The 12,795-nt window shown below is 41.9% G+C and overlaps 1 protein-coding gene across 1 annotated transcript; it reads left to right on the top strand.

The window, feature by feature from the left end:
• Positions 1–551: 551 nt before the first annotated feature.
• EIF4E3 (eukaryotic translation initiation factor 4E family member 3) lies at positions 552–8,857 on the top strand. The gene is given in 11 exon segments (XM_063164344.1): positions 552–602; positions 688–788; positions 1,394–1,448; positions 1,451–1,474; positions 3,334–3,415; positions 4,364–4,397; positions 4,399–4,420; positions 5,661–5,727; positions 6,755–6,784; positions 6,787–6,909; positions 7,388–8,857. Coding segments are annotated over 11 exon segments (621 nt in total). The 3' UTR covers positions 7,420–8,857.
• Positions 8,858–12,795: the final 3,938 nt, after the last annotated feature.

Genomic DNA, 12,795 nt, shown 5'->3' with positions numbered 1-12,795 from the left:
GGGATGCAGCTGGTGCTGTGTGCCTAAAGGATCACAGAATATCCTGAGTTGGAAGGGACCCATGAGGATCATTGAGCTCAACTTCTAGCCCTGCACAGGGCCATCCCCAAGGGGAACACCCTGTGCTTGGGAACATTGTCCAAGTGCTCCTGGAGCTCTGGCAGCCATGGGAGCGTGACCATTCCCTGGGGAGCCTGGTCAGTGCCTGACCACCCTTTGGGGAAAGAAGAACCTTTTTCTGATATCCAGCCTAAACCTCCCCTGGCCCAGCCGTTCCCTTGGCTCCTGTCAGCGGTCACCACAGAGATCAGTGCCTGCCCCTCTGCTTTTCCCCACAAGGAACTTGTAGACCTCAATGATCTCCCCTCAGTCTCCTCCAGGCTGAACAGACCAAGTGACCTCAACCACTCCTCTGATGGCTTCCCCTGAAGGCCCTTGAGGGAGAGAAGCAGCTCCAGGTGGGAGCTGGTGATGGTCAGTGTGAGGGTGAGCTACAAAAGCTGAACCACGCCTGGTGTACCAGGCTGCCTGGCAGTGAGACCAGCCCAAGGATGTCTCACTGGATGCTCAGGGACGTCTTGGCATTACAGGGCGTGCTGATGGTAAATGTGGCTTGAAGGCATCAGTGCCGGTGTGGAGGAACTGCCTGGAGACATGGAAGTTCCCTGGGTGCGTTGGGTGCCATAGCCCGACCTGTGGGACTTGCGCTTCCCGTCAGCCCGTGAGCGTGTCCCACCCTTCAGGGGGGGCGAGGAGCTCGTGGCGGGTGTGACCGCTGGTGAGGGAAGGTGCGGGGCTGAAGGAAGGTGCGGGGCTGAAGGAAGGTGCGGCCGTGCCCGCTGCCCCGCCGTGCCCGCACTCCATCTTGCCCGCGCCCCGCCGTGCCCGCTGTCCCGCCGGCTGTGCGCCTGCGCCACCTAGCGGCCCGCTCTGAGGGCCCGGCAGCACAAGGCGTGCGGATGTGCTTCCCTTTCAAAGCGTGAAGCACCGGCAGCGCATTAAAATGCTAAAAACGGGGGCTGGGGTGTATTAAATGCAATTGAAAATAATTCCGGGGCGGGGTCATGCGGTCCCCTTCTGGTCGCCTGTGAATGAATAGCAGAGCTTTGATGGTGTGTGGTAGCTCTGAGGGCAGCGCTGTGCTGCTTGGCTAAAACTCCTGATACTTTTGTTTAGTTTTATGAATTGCCTGGCAAATATTAATTTATTCGCAAGTATTAAAGAACTCTAACTCCTATCTTTAAATGATTCATGATAATTTGGAGTTGGACTTCCCCTTTGACATGTGAACATTTCAACCTCACACTCATGCAATTCACATTCCTTCTCCATCTCCCTTCTCCACCTCCTTGATAAAATAAATACTTTAATTAATCAGTGCTTTGTCTTCAAGGTCACTTCCTGGTACAACAGCGGCTGAATGTGCATTAAATTTGAAGAAGATATATATATATACACAGTACAAACAGTGCAGGTAAGGCGCCTGGCTCTGCTGCAGGAGCTGCCACATGCTATTAATGTAACTTCACACCTCAAGTTTCGTTTTTCCTCCTAGGATGAGTCACACCTGTGGCTTTGCTTACCTGAGCTGTGAAACGTGAGTGGTCCTGGTGTTGTGTGTTTGTATTACTAGTCAGTGTTTGCATTTCATTTGGCTTTCTGGATGGGGAAAGGAGGAGGAATATTGGATTGGGCATGTGGGTTCTTAAACCTTCCTGTGTTTCCGCTAGTACATTGAATATTTGATGTACTTTAAATATCTTTCCAGCCTTTTCTCCTTTTTCTAATACAGAAATTAATTGCACAAACACTAAAAATTGCAGCATGTGGCTTTTTTTTTTTTGGTGGGGTTTCTTTCCTTGAGTATGTATCTAAAAAAATATTCTAGCAAACTGAATTAATGGACTCTTAAACTGTGTAATACTTGGAGCAGTAAGAAATTCTGCATGTCTGTGTCATCTGCCATTGCCTAGCAGTGGGTGTCTCTTGCAAATAAAATTGTATTTCTGTTTTAATACCACATTTAGCATGAAGTGCGTAGCAAAATGGCATTTGTCTCACCTTAGTGCTAAGCTGACTATTTCACTATATCTCTGAAATTTTAGGGTAATGCCAGACCTTTCTCTTTGAGAAGCACACCTGTAGCAATCTACTGAAGTTTTAAATAAGGCTTTCTCATGAAGGTCTGCACAACTTTGTGCATTGCATGAGATTTCCAAACACAAAACCTTCCAAACCACGTCCCTAGTTCAGGACAAAAAGAGCTCTCAAATATTTCCACAGCCATGTACCAGTATACTCTTTGCTCCTTCTTCTGCAAGTAGCTTTAGGGTTTGTGTACACAACCATTTAAGAGTAAGATCATAGTTGAAATGGGTATTTCACACCAAGTTTTCATATTTTTAGTAGTTTTCAATTTCTTCTTGTGGCTGGGTAGAGGTAATGGCTGTTAGGCAGAGTTGCCAAGGGCCACAAAATTTTATCACATAATGTTGCAATCCTTGTTTCTAAAGTTGTACTAGTGATTAAGTATTAGATATTACTTAATGTATTAGATAATACTTACATATTATGTCTAGATAATACTTAATGAGTTGCACTAATGATTAATATAGCATCGCCACATGTTGATGCAACTTAGGTCTTTAAAAATCTTTTCTATTCCCAACTGTTAGATAAAGAGTAAAGAGATCGGAATCTTTTCAATCATCCCTCCCTGTTGCTCACTACTTTTAGGTGCCTTTTTATCCACCCCAAACCTCCCTGATAGCTTCTGCTTTTACCAGCAGGAACATTGGGAAGTAATCCAATGGTTCCTGGTAACTGGAATCTTTGCATTTCTCCCCCACTCCTGTATCAACATGTGCATTTCAGGTTCTTTGCATCTGGTTGAAACCTTTCACTCAGACAAACTAGTTGGTTGCTGGTTAGACATTTAGTTCACCAGCATTATTGTTTGTGTTGTTTTTGTAACTCAGGATAATCATAATTATGCTTAAGTGAAGCAAGGTGGATATTTGATATAAATATGTCTTTTTAACATGTGAAGGAAATTTTATGTACTGGTTTCAACCCTCTGGATTCAAAAGGATAATCCACATTTGGACTGTTTCCCTTTCCCCCACCTTCACGTATGCAGGATTGGCATCTAAAAAAAAATAAAAGTGGAAATGATTCTGTAAGAAGTTCCTTTCAGAGCATTTTATTCTAACATAGAAGGTGCCAGTTCTCCAGGAGAAGGATGTGTAATTGGTTCAGAGGAAATTAGCAAGGAAATAAATCTTCATGAAACACTCTCTTGTGTTAATGCAACTAATATTTTTCCTTTTCAAGGATTTCTGGAGTGTCTACAACAACATTCCTCCTGTGACAAACTTGCCTCTGAGATGTAATGAGGGGAGAAATGCGCCTGCTTTGATACGTGTGCTGTCATCAGACATTGCTGGGAATGGGCACTGGAATCACTTGAAGGAGTGAAAGGTTTGGGACAGGAGGGTCTTGTTTCTGTTGGCTGAAAACACCTGAACTCAAGAGACCAATGAAGGAAACCCCAAGGTTCTTGTTCAGTTTAAAAGGGACTTGTACCAAAGAGTCTTTATTAGAAACACAGACTGTAATTTCATTGTCCACCTCTGGATGTAAATGTACAATCTGTCAGGATTGATGGGAGACTATTGGTCCTGAGGAATCTGTAGGAGTCACACTGGGTATAGATAATCCAAAGATGAATTTTTAGGTTATTCCTTTAATTTGGTCTTTACAGGAAACTCAAAGCCCTAATTTAAAGTCTTAGAAAAAGCATTGTGACAGAATAAACTTGAGAAGCTCACAGATTAGTGCACTGTGCCTTTGTCATTACAAGGCAGTTTAATGGTTACATCTGCCCTGACCTGCAGCAGCTCCATTCTTTTTTTAATAAGGGCAATTAATTTCTAGCTGTCACAAAACTGAAATGAAGTGTGCTCATGTTCTTTTATTAAACTGAATAAATGGAAGAGTAAAAAGCTGCTTCTGTGAAAATATGCCAGAGGTTTTCCAAAATTAAAGGTTACCATAGTAAAATGTAAAATTGTTTTGTGGCTTGTTCCCATGCAGTGTGCAGCCACTTCAAAGATGGTCTGTAGTCAGGGAAAATACAAGTGTTTTCCAACTCACAAAACTTAGGAAAAGGATTAGGTGTTGAGAGATAGACTTCATATGAACAATGAAAGAATTATCTCTGATGTCAGAAGTCAGAGTCATGCTGCCTGGAGTTAGTAATTGCATTTCAGATGGGATTTTTCTGGGAAAATTAAACCACAAACATAGGGTTATCTAGATGTGGATTTGAATGTGTATTTTCACTGATCTATTTCCCATAACAGGGAAGAAGAAAGCAATGCCAAAGGAGGAATATGGAAAGGTCCCTAAAGAAAGTATGGTATGTTACATTGACTCTTTACTCAGACCTTGTTTAGTAAGGGAGTTTCTTTAAACTCTGTTTGATAAAACTGTTGTAAAGGTTTTTACTTCTTGCATCACCCAACACAACAACCAAACACTACTTTAACTTTCATAACCTTTTAAAGTCAAAGAGCAGAAGTTTACTTTCCAATAATTACGTATCTCTTGCTTTAGATAACATTTGGCAATGTATTATAAAAAAAATGAAAGCTACAGTGTTTCAATTTGGTGATTTATAATCACCTTTGTTCTCGAGACTGTTTGCTTATAGGCATACAAAGAAAATTAGAAAGAGCTTTTCCTGATAATCTATACTAAAATATATATATATATTTTTCATTTAAAAGTGTGAAAGATGAAGTCTATTCAGGCATATCCTTGAGCTCTAATGAAATAACTGTGTTTCTCTTTGCCTCTCTAATCAAATGCATGTGAGTAACTTCTGTGAACTGCCACAGAAAGGAGATTTGACCTCTTCACACATGGTGTTTATGTGTGTAAGTGTGCTCTGGATCAGGCCTTTAAACAGAAAAAGTGAAGTGTCAGAAAAATGTGACAGCCTTGCAGAAGGCATTAAATGCTGAAAGATGGTAGTCAAAATTTCAGCCAAAAGTTAATTGATTTTTGCCTGTGGGCTTTTTCCTTGTGAGTTGCAGCTTTCCTCCCCCACAGTCCCAAGTGGTCACAAAAGACTGAAATTGAAATTGTCTTTTTCCTCCTATAATCCAAGGTGTGAAGATTGTCAGAAGTGACAAGTGGTTTGGAGAGCCTGAATTACTGGGCAGTGAATTTAGGGACCCCAGAGGCCTTGTTTTTCAGAGGCTGAATGACAGCCCCTTTTTGACATGAAGATACTTTTGATCTCTCAAACTATGCACCACATGGCCTCAGTCACTTCTGAAAGGTTTCCTTGAAGGTGAACTTCAGCCAGCTTTCAGTGCCTTGTAAATAGCATAAATAACACCTTTATGCCTGGTTCTCTTTTTTTCTTTTTTTCTTCATTCTTCATCAGACGTGGGCACAGCATCTCCTTGGCTAAGATGAAACATCTTGTACAGACCCAACATTTAATTATATAACACAGCATGCACTTACAATAAATACTCCTTTTTGTCTAGACAACCTCAGAAAGAGAAGACACTCAAAACCGAGCTAGAAAACCTAACTTTCAATTTAAGAAATAATAATGTGAATGTAATATTCTTCTGCCTCCTTAGGCTGCAGCTTGGAAGGAGCTACTGCTAGCAACTATTGGAGAGCAGTTTACAGATTGCTGTGCAGCAGGTAATGATTGAGACATTTCTTCATCATTCTTTTCACCATATTTGCTTCTCTTCTAAGCGTGAATATCTGATAAAAGTGGCTGTTACAGTGACAGTGAATTTCCTGGTAGGAATTGTCTTTCACTGGCTATTATTCCACAAAAAAAGAATGGCCTTTCTCAAGTTTACAGAGCACTTCAGAAATAACCTTTTAAATGGTCTCTCACAGCCTTTATACACTGATAAGGTTGTCTTGGGGTCGGTTTAAGCAAATATATTATATTCTGCTGTCCCCAGAGTTAGTTCTTGCCCTTGGCCTTGTGCTTCTGACACCACCTTTGTGCATTGTTGGTGATCCTTTCCTTGGGATCCACAGAGCAGCTGTGCCATGGAGCTCACCGCTGGAGCAGCCACTGCCCCCAGCTGTGGCATGGCCATTGAGCTCTCCACAAAGCTGCATCCTGAGAACTTCCCACCAGAAAGGGCTTCTTCAGTGCAGCACTGAGTTACCAGCACTGGCAGCAGCAGCCTGACTGGGGCTTTACTCTTTTCATTAATTTTGTTTTCTTTTTTTCCTGTTGCTGCCTTGACAAAATGTGAAGGAAAAAGAGAGCAAAGTCTGGAAAAGCTGGTGTCTTATCTCCACCAAGTACTTTTCCTGGGGTTTAAGTTGTTTCACCCTCATCCTCCCATTTCTGCTTGTAGACATCACTGTGGGTAAATTGTCTCTAGTAGTTCATATTGCTGACCTTACTGGAGGGAGTCTTGTGATTCCGTTCTAATCAAGTCTAAGAGGGCTAATAGCAGAGATGAATAATCCTATGGCAATTCATAAAAACCACCATGAGGTAATATTTCCAATAACTTCTTTCTGGTAACTGCTTTGTCTGGTTTGAGCATTGGTATTTTCCTCACTGGAGATTGCTCTTTTTTCACTTTTTTTTTTTTTTTTTTTTCCAGCTTTTGGGGACTGTTTCATAATACATAAGTAGCAAATTAGACATGTCTCACTTTTAAAGTATTTCTTGATGGTTCTTCCCCTTCTGCAGATGATGAAGTAATAGGGGTTAGTGAAGATGTTGTGACCTTGAAGATGTTGTGCAAGTCTGGAACATGAATTCCTCTTCAGCAAGTGAAGCAAAAGTTTTAGAAAAGATTCATAAACTTCTTCCACACACATCTTTTAAAGCCATCTTTTATAAATGTAAGCATTTTGTACTGTTCATTTCTACCTTCATTAGAAAAGCAAGATGCTGGTAGGGTATTTCTATGGAGATATCCCGCCTGATTCATCATTAATCACTTCGGAATGTAGCAGCTGACATTGCATTAAAATTATGTCCCTTCAATGTAGAAGTTAGCTATCATTCAAAAGATATTTTCAATTTCATTGTACAATCTCTTTTGTGTGTAATGTACTTGATTCCCAAAATGTTAAACAAATCTCTTAATAACTCTCAAGGCTACATACTATGCAATTTAAGTATTAATTTAGAGGAACCATTTGCAATCAGGATTTTAAGGGATCTCATATTTTAGGCTCCCTATAAATGTATTATCAAACAGTTGTTAGCACATTGTGTTCTCCCTTGACTGATTTATACATTTTTATCTTCTCTTTTTTTAATCTTTTCAACTCCTTGACAGAGTTTACATGTTCTTCTATTCCTTTTTTTTTCTAGCCCACAGAGAGCACCATGCTTTTGAAGGCTGATGTGGAAAGCATTGAGTGCATTGTATACCAAGATCATGTGTTGTTATTTGGTGTTTTGAGCTGGTCTGGACAAGGAGGAGGATGGTGGAAGCCCTGCAGGAGTGCTACACAGGACTGGCCCTTTTGAGTTTCTGACATTTCACACTGGCCCATTGCTACTGAAAATGAAAAAACCCTGAACAGTTGCTTTGACCATAAATACATGACTCATTGCTTCTGTTGACTTGGTGTTTTTAGTTCTTAGTTGTTTCTCTTAAAAATATTTTGGCCACTTGTTTGTTCACCCTGATTATATTTGTTCCTATTTCTTAAAGATTGTTGGCCACTTCTTCTGTGCTGTACTTAATGAAAAGCAAACATGCAGAGATGCTATGCTGCTTTTCCAAGATGTGCTGTACATAGAGAAACCCTGGCTTGGGGAAATGTGTTTTCAATTTTCACTTTGAAACATTCCTATCATGTTAAAGTTTACTCACTGGTTTGTCCCAAGAGAGAAAGAAATTGCACTGCATTTATTCTAATGTTCAGTCTAATCTGGTCCTACACTGACAACAGCACATACTGTAAATGTAAATAGAAAAAGGTACCTCAAATGAGCAATTAAAGAAACACATTTGTATTGGGACTAACCCTGTGTAGGATGATGTTAATGTCTTTTGATTGTATTGATTTCAGAAAGCCCTTGTCCAGGTTAGAATGAGAAATTTCTCTGTAGGAAACCCTGCAAACTCAACACCTCTTATTTAAGGGTGATAGGGTGTTTATGGTTTTATATTGTATGCTCTGTTATGTATCTTTCTGTCCATCCATGAAAAAGTGCCATGAATCATTTCTAATGAATTGTACAAACTGGATCCATTCCTCCCACTTCCTTAAATGTGTCAGGCCCATGTCTGCACCTACTAGGACAGTGTCAGAATTGCTGCTGACTTCAGTGCAAAGGAAGAGATCCCATTGTCTGTAGTTTCAAGCCCTCAAAACTTCCTAAGTGTCCTTTTTAAAATAAACAAAAAATATAGAAAAGAAATTTGTGTTGCAGATTGAATAGGAATATAAACAGTGTTAACCTTTAAATGTTTGTCTCTATTAACTATTTGAGGTGTTTTAATACACTACCAAAGATTGATGTGGTTCCTTTAACAAGAAGGTGCAAGGTAGAGATGAACATACCTTCTGCTGAGCACTCCTTCATCCTTTAGAGGTTTTTGTCTGGTAGCTCTTTTAGTTGCACTGATTTCCACATCTTTAGTATATTAAGAGGCAGCCATAAGAATGAAATAAATTTAAAAATAACTATCACACATTTGAGATTTTTTTTTACAACTTTATCTTGTACTTACGACTTTAACTTGTATTTATGGATTAAAACTGTGTAGTTAATGAGCATTATTAATTAAACACATTTTCTAAAATCCAAACGTCTTGCTTCTGTAATTGCTTTCTGGGATGAAATGTTACTGGTCCTGCTTTTTCAAACCTGTGTATTTTACATTAAAACTTACTCTCTTAAAAGCTGTTTTGTTCTTAGATTAATTTTTTTCAGTGAAGAAGTGTGAAGTACCAGTGGATACCTGCAGGGATGTACCTGGACAGCCTCCAGGCCTGTGTGATGGAGGGGAAAGGTGACTTCAGAGAAGTGAGGGTTAGAACACAGTGAGGAGAAATGCTTTCAACTGCTTGATGAGCAAGATTTCTCACTTGAAATATTTCCCTGTCTTTGGAGGAAATGTAAGTGGAATACTAATGGAGAATTAATCATGCACCTCTCACTCTGCTTCCTTTTACTTTTGGAAACAAGCCACAGCCTCTTATTTCTTCCCCAGGTTTGTTTTCAGGACGGATGTTGATTCCAGTAGAGTTGGACCTGTGGCAGAAGGGGCTGATCTGGTGATGTCACTGGAACTTTCCAGTTTAAGGTATTCCTTTATTCATCCAACTGCAGGCAAATATTTTTATTTTGCTGCCTTGTGTGCCTCTTTAATACTAAAAACCTCTCTGCTTCAACATTGGGTAAAGACTTAGAGACATCATTCTAGCTGTAGGGTAGCTACAGATCCATATTGAAAATTAATGAGGTCCTGACTAAATTTAATAGGTCCTGACTATCAAGGTCCATATTTTAAATTGTTGTAAAGTTTTCATTCCTCTAAGTTCCTAATCTATAAAATCAGGGATTCTATTTTTTTCCATATACCTTAATTCTGATAGCAGTTGTTAATATTACTTAGAATAAGGGTTGATGGATATCTTCTCAACTGAAATTCAGTGTCTCTTATGCCACGGTCCAGGATTGGGCTTGGATCAAACTGGGCAGGGCAAGTTCACAGGAACATTACAAATTGCATATTGGAATTTTGCAACCATTGATTTTAAGAGTTAGTAGAATTTTTGAACTGTCCTTTCATCCCTACATCTGTAGGGATGTATTTATACCAAATCATGTTGAACAGTTAATTTTTATACTCTTTCAAATATTAATTATTTTCACCTGGAGATTTGCTTTATTGAACCTGATTAAATGAGCCCCCTAGTACTTCAAAATCTTCTAAATTGTTTAAATGGATATCACAGAAGTGCCTACAACTTCCTATCCAAGTTAATTTCTGCTGGCATTTCAATGTAAAATGAAAACATTTAGCTTCCAAAGAAACTCCAGAGTGAGTGAAATGAAAGAATGAAAGAAACCTGCTTCCCCCTTGGGGTGGGAACAAGCCCTGGCTGATCCTTCCCACACTGGAATGGTGCCCTCGGGCACTATCCAGAGAGGCTGAAGTTTTTTCTGTAACTGGAGCACTTGTCACATTTATCCAGGCTGTTTTGTGAATTTCGTGGAACTATCCCTGATATACCTGGGAAGCCAGGTGAGATGAGAGCTAAGAGGAGAGTTCTGTTTGTGTTTAGAAGTGTTTGTAGGAGCTTGTAAAAGTGCTCACTGCATCCTGCCGGGGAGAGCTCGGGTGCTGCAGGGTGGAGGGTGGTGTGGGGCTGAAGGGGCACTGCCAGCCTCCCCATGGGCACAGGCATGGACTGCACAGAAGGAAGGGGATGCAGCCCAGGGGAGCACAGGGGAAGAGGAGATGCTGGCCAGGCTGTGATTGAAGCCACCTGGGCAACTGGAGCCAGGAAGGAAAGCCATGGATTGGTAAGAGGAATGAACAGTTTTTTATTTCTGAATGTTCCACTTGTGCTGGTCTGCACCTTCCCAGGGCTGAAGACAGCCACTGGCAGCAGGTGGGGGACCCAGCTCTGATGCTCCCCTCACCTTTGTGGCCATCACTAATTCCTCTCTGGGCTGCAACACAATAAGTGCTGGAGGGATTAGTTGAGAATTTCACTTAACAGCGATGAAGGGATGTCTTCTGGGGCTGGCTAATTAACAGGATTTTACTCTAGTAATTAAATAGCAGTTTGTTGAACACAACTTAGCTGATAACATCTTTGGAAAACATAACAATTAGCAGCAAGGAACTGCAGCTTTGCCTCAAAAGCCTGTCCCCAACCAGTTGCTGGCATGGTTTTAACCTTTCCTTCCCCAGCAGAGACAGTGTTGGCTATTAATTTATTTGGGTTTGCTGCTGTTGTTGGACAGCTTGTTCACCCTCTGCTGTCACAGCAGCTGGTTCCTCTAGGGCTTTATCTCAGCTGAAGGGGTTTGAGATGTACCACATGTTGCTCTCTCTAGCACCGCCTTCTTAATGCCAGTGCTAGAAGACAGGAGTATTTGCCACCAGACAAAAGAATATTTTTATTTTTATATTCTTTCTATGGCAGATTAACCAGAGGGGATGAAATCAAAGAGTTGTCTTAAAACAGAAACCTCACAGAGGGAAATTATTGATCCCACACAGCTTATATAAACTTTCTCATCTGCACACACACATGGAAGGGGGAGGTGCCTTCAGCTGGAAATTGTTTCTGTCTTCATCTCTCTACTTCTCCCTGTCTTGTAATGATTCTCTTAGGACAAGGATGAGGAAATTAGATTAGACAAACAGTGGGAGATTCCACGGTTTGCTATAGAAGCCACCTCCAATCTTTGCTACACTTTGACAGCTCTCAATTTCTTAATTTGTCAAGGTAATGAACACTGGATTATTTCTGAATCTGTATGTACCACGGTGCAGGGGAATGGGGGCTGTGCTGTGCACGGGGACTGCCCACCCCAGCAGCTTCCTCCCACCCAGCTTCCAGAGCCTCCTCCCTGGCAGGGAGGTGGTGTGTGCAGGAGCCGGGGCTGGGAGCTGGGGTGTTGGTGCAGGGCTCTGCAGGAGACAAGTGGGCCTGCCCCGGGAGCATGTGTCATCTCCAAGAAGCCGTGTGGCAGCTTTTGACCTCCCTGTGTTTTGCTTGGCTGGGCAGTGCATTGTTTCCTTCCACTCTCCCCGAGGCTGTGCAGACAATGGAACGGGCTGGCCAAGCCAGCCAAGCTAAATCCAGCAGGAGACATCCCGTGGGTACCTCCCAGGCACAGCATTCCTGCAGTGGGAGGGTGGGCATCCATGCACCTGCATGGCTCTTGAGTCCAGCCTGGTGCTCTGCTGCTTGTCAAGGGGCAGGAAAAAGGGCTTTAAATGTGGGGGAGAACTACCAGCTGCTGGGAACAGTGTCAGTGGGAAGTGCAGCAGTTCTGGAGCAGTCCTGGGGTGTGTTCCTGCACAGTGGTGAGGCCAGGAGCAGTTTCAGCTTTTACTGCTCCCTCTCCAAACTGCCCATGGCAAGGGCAGTGCCTGAGATGTGCTCTGTCTCATGGAGGAACTGGGAGTGTATCCATCAGCACTGAGGCTCCATAAATAAATAAGCACATGGGAGCAGGCTGGAAGTGAAGGAGGTATCATTCATCATGTGAGGGGGCCTGGAGTATGTTCAGCTCATAATGTGTAACAGAGTTATGAACAGGCATGGGATGGATCCCCTTCTTTTTGGATCATGATTCTGTGTAATAAACATGCAAGACAATTTGTATAAAATAGTGAGGATTCTTTCCTAGAGAAGTCATTTAAAGCTATATTTGCACATAAGTGAATAGCTCAGAGGAATGTTTTGTAGTTACATTTCCATACAAGTGTGCAAAGAGAAAACAACTCAGTCAGCAAGTGATGGATGGTACATGTAATCCTGTGCCATGATGTGCCTCCCTGGATAATCGTGTTCCATGGCCTCCCACCAGGGAAGCACCCATCCTGGCACCCCTGCCTCCCTGCTGGAGCTGTCACAGCCCTGGGGTGGCTCATATTGTAAATTCCATCAAAGATAGAAGAGATTTTTCCTGCATGTCTTTGGTCACAAAATAGAGGGTTTGGAGTAGGAAAATCCTGACCCAAATGCATTAGCATTGCTGGCATTAGCAGCCTTTCAAAATAATATTTGTCTGTGAAA

Source organism: Melospiza melodia, chromosome 10, assembly GCF_035770615.1.
Source record: "Melospiza melodia melodia isolate bMelMel2 chromosome 10, bMelMel2.pri, whole genome shotgun sequence".
Lineage (NCBI taxonomy): Eukaryota > Metazoa > Chordata > Aves > Passeriformes > Passerellidae > Melospiza > Melospiza melodia.
This window is presented reverse-complemented; position numbering and strand designations above follow the sequence as displayed.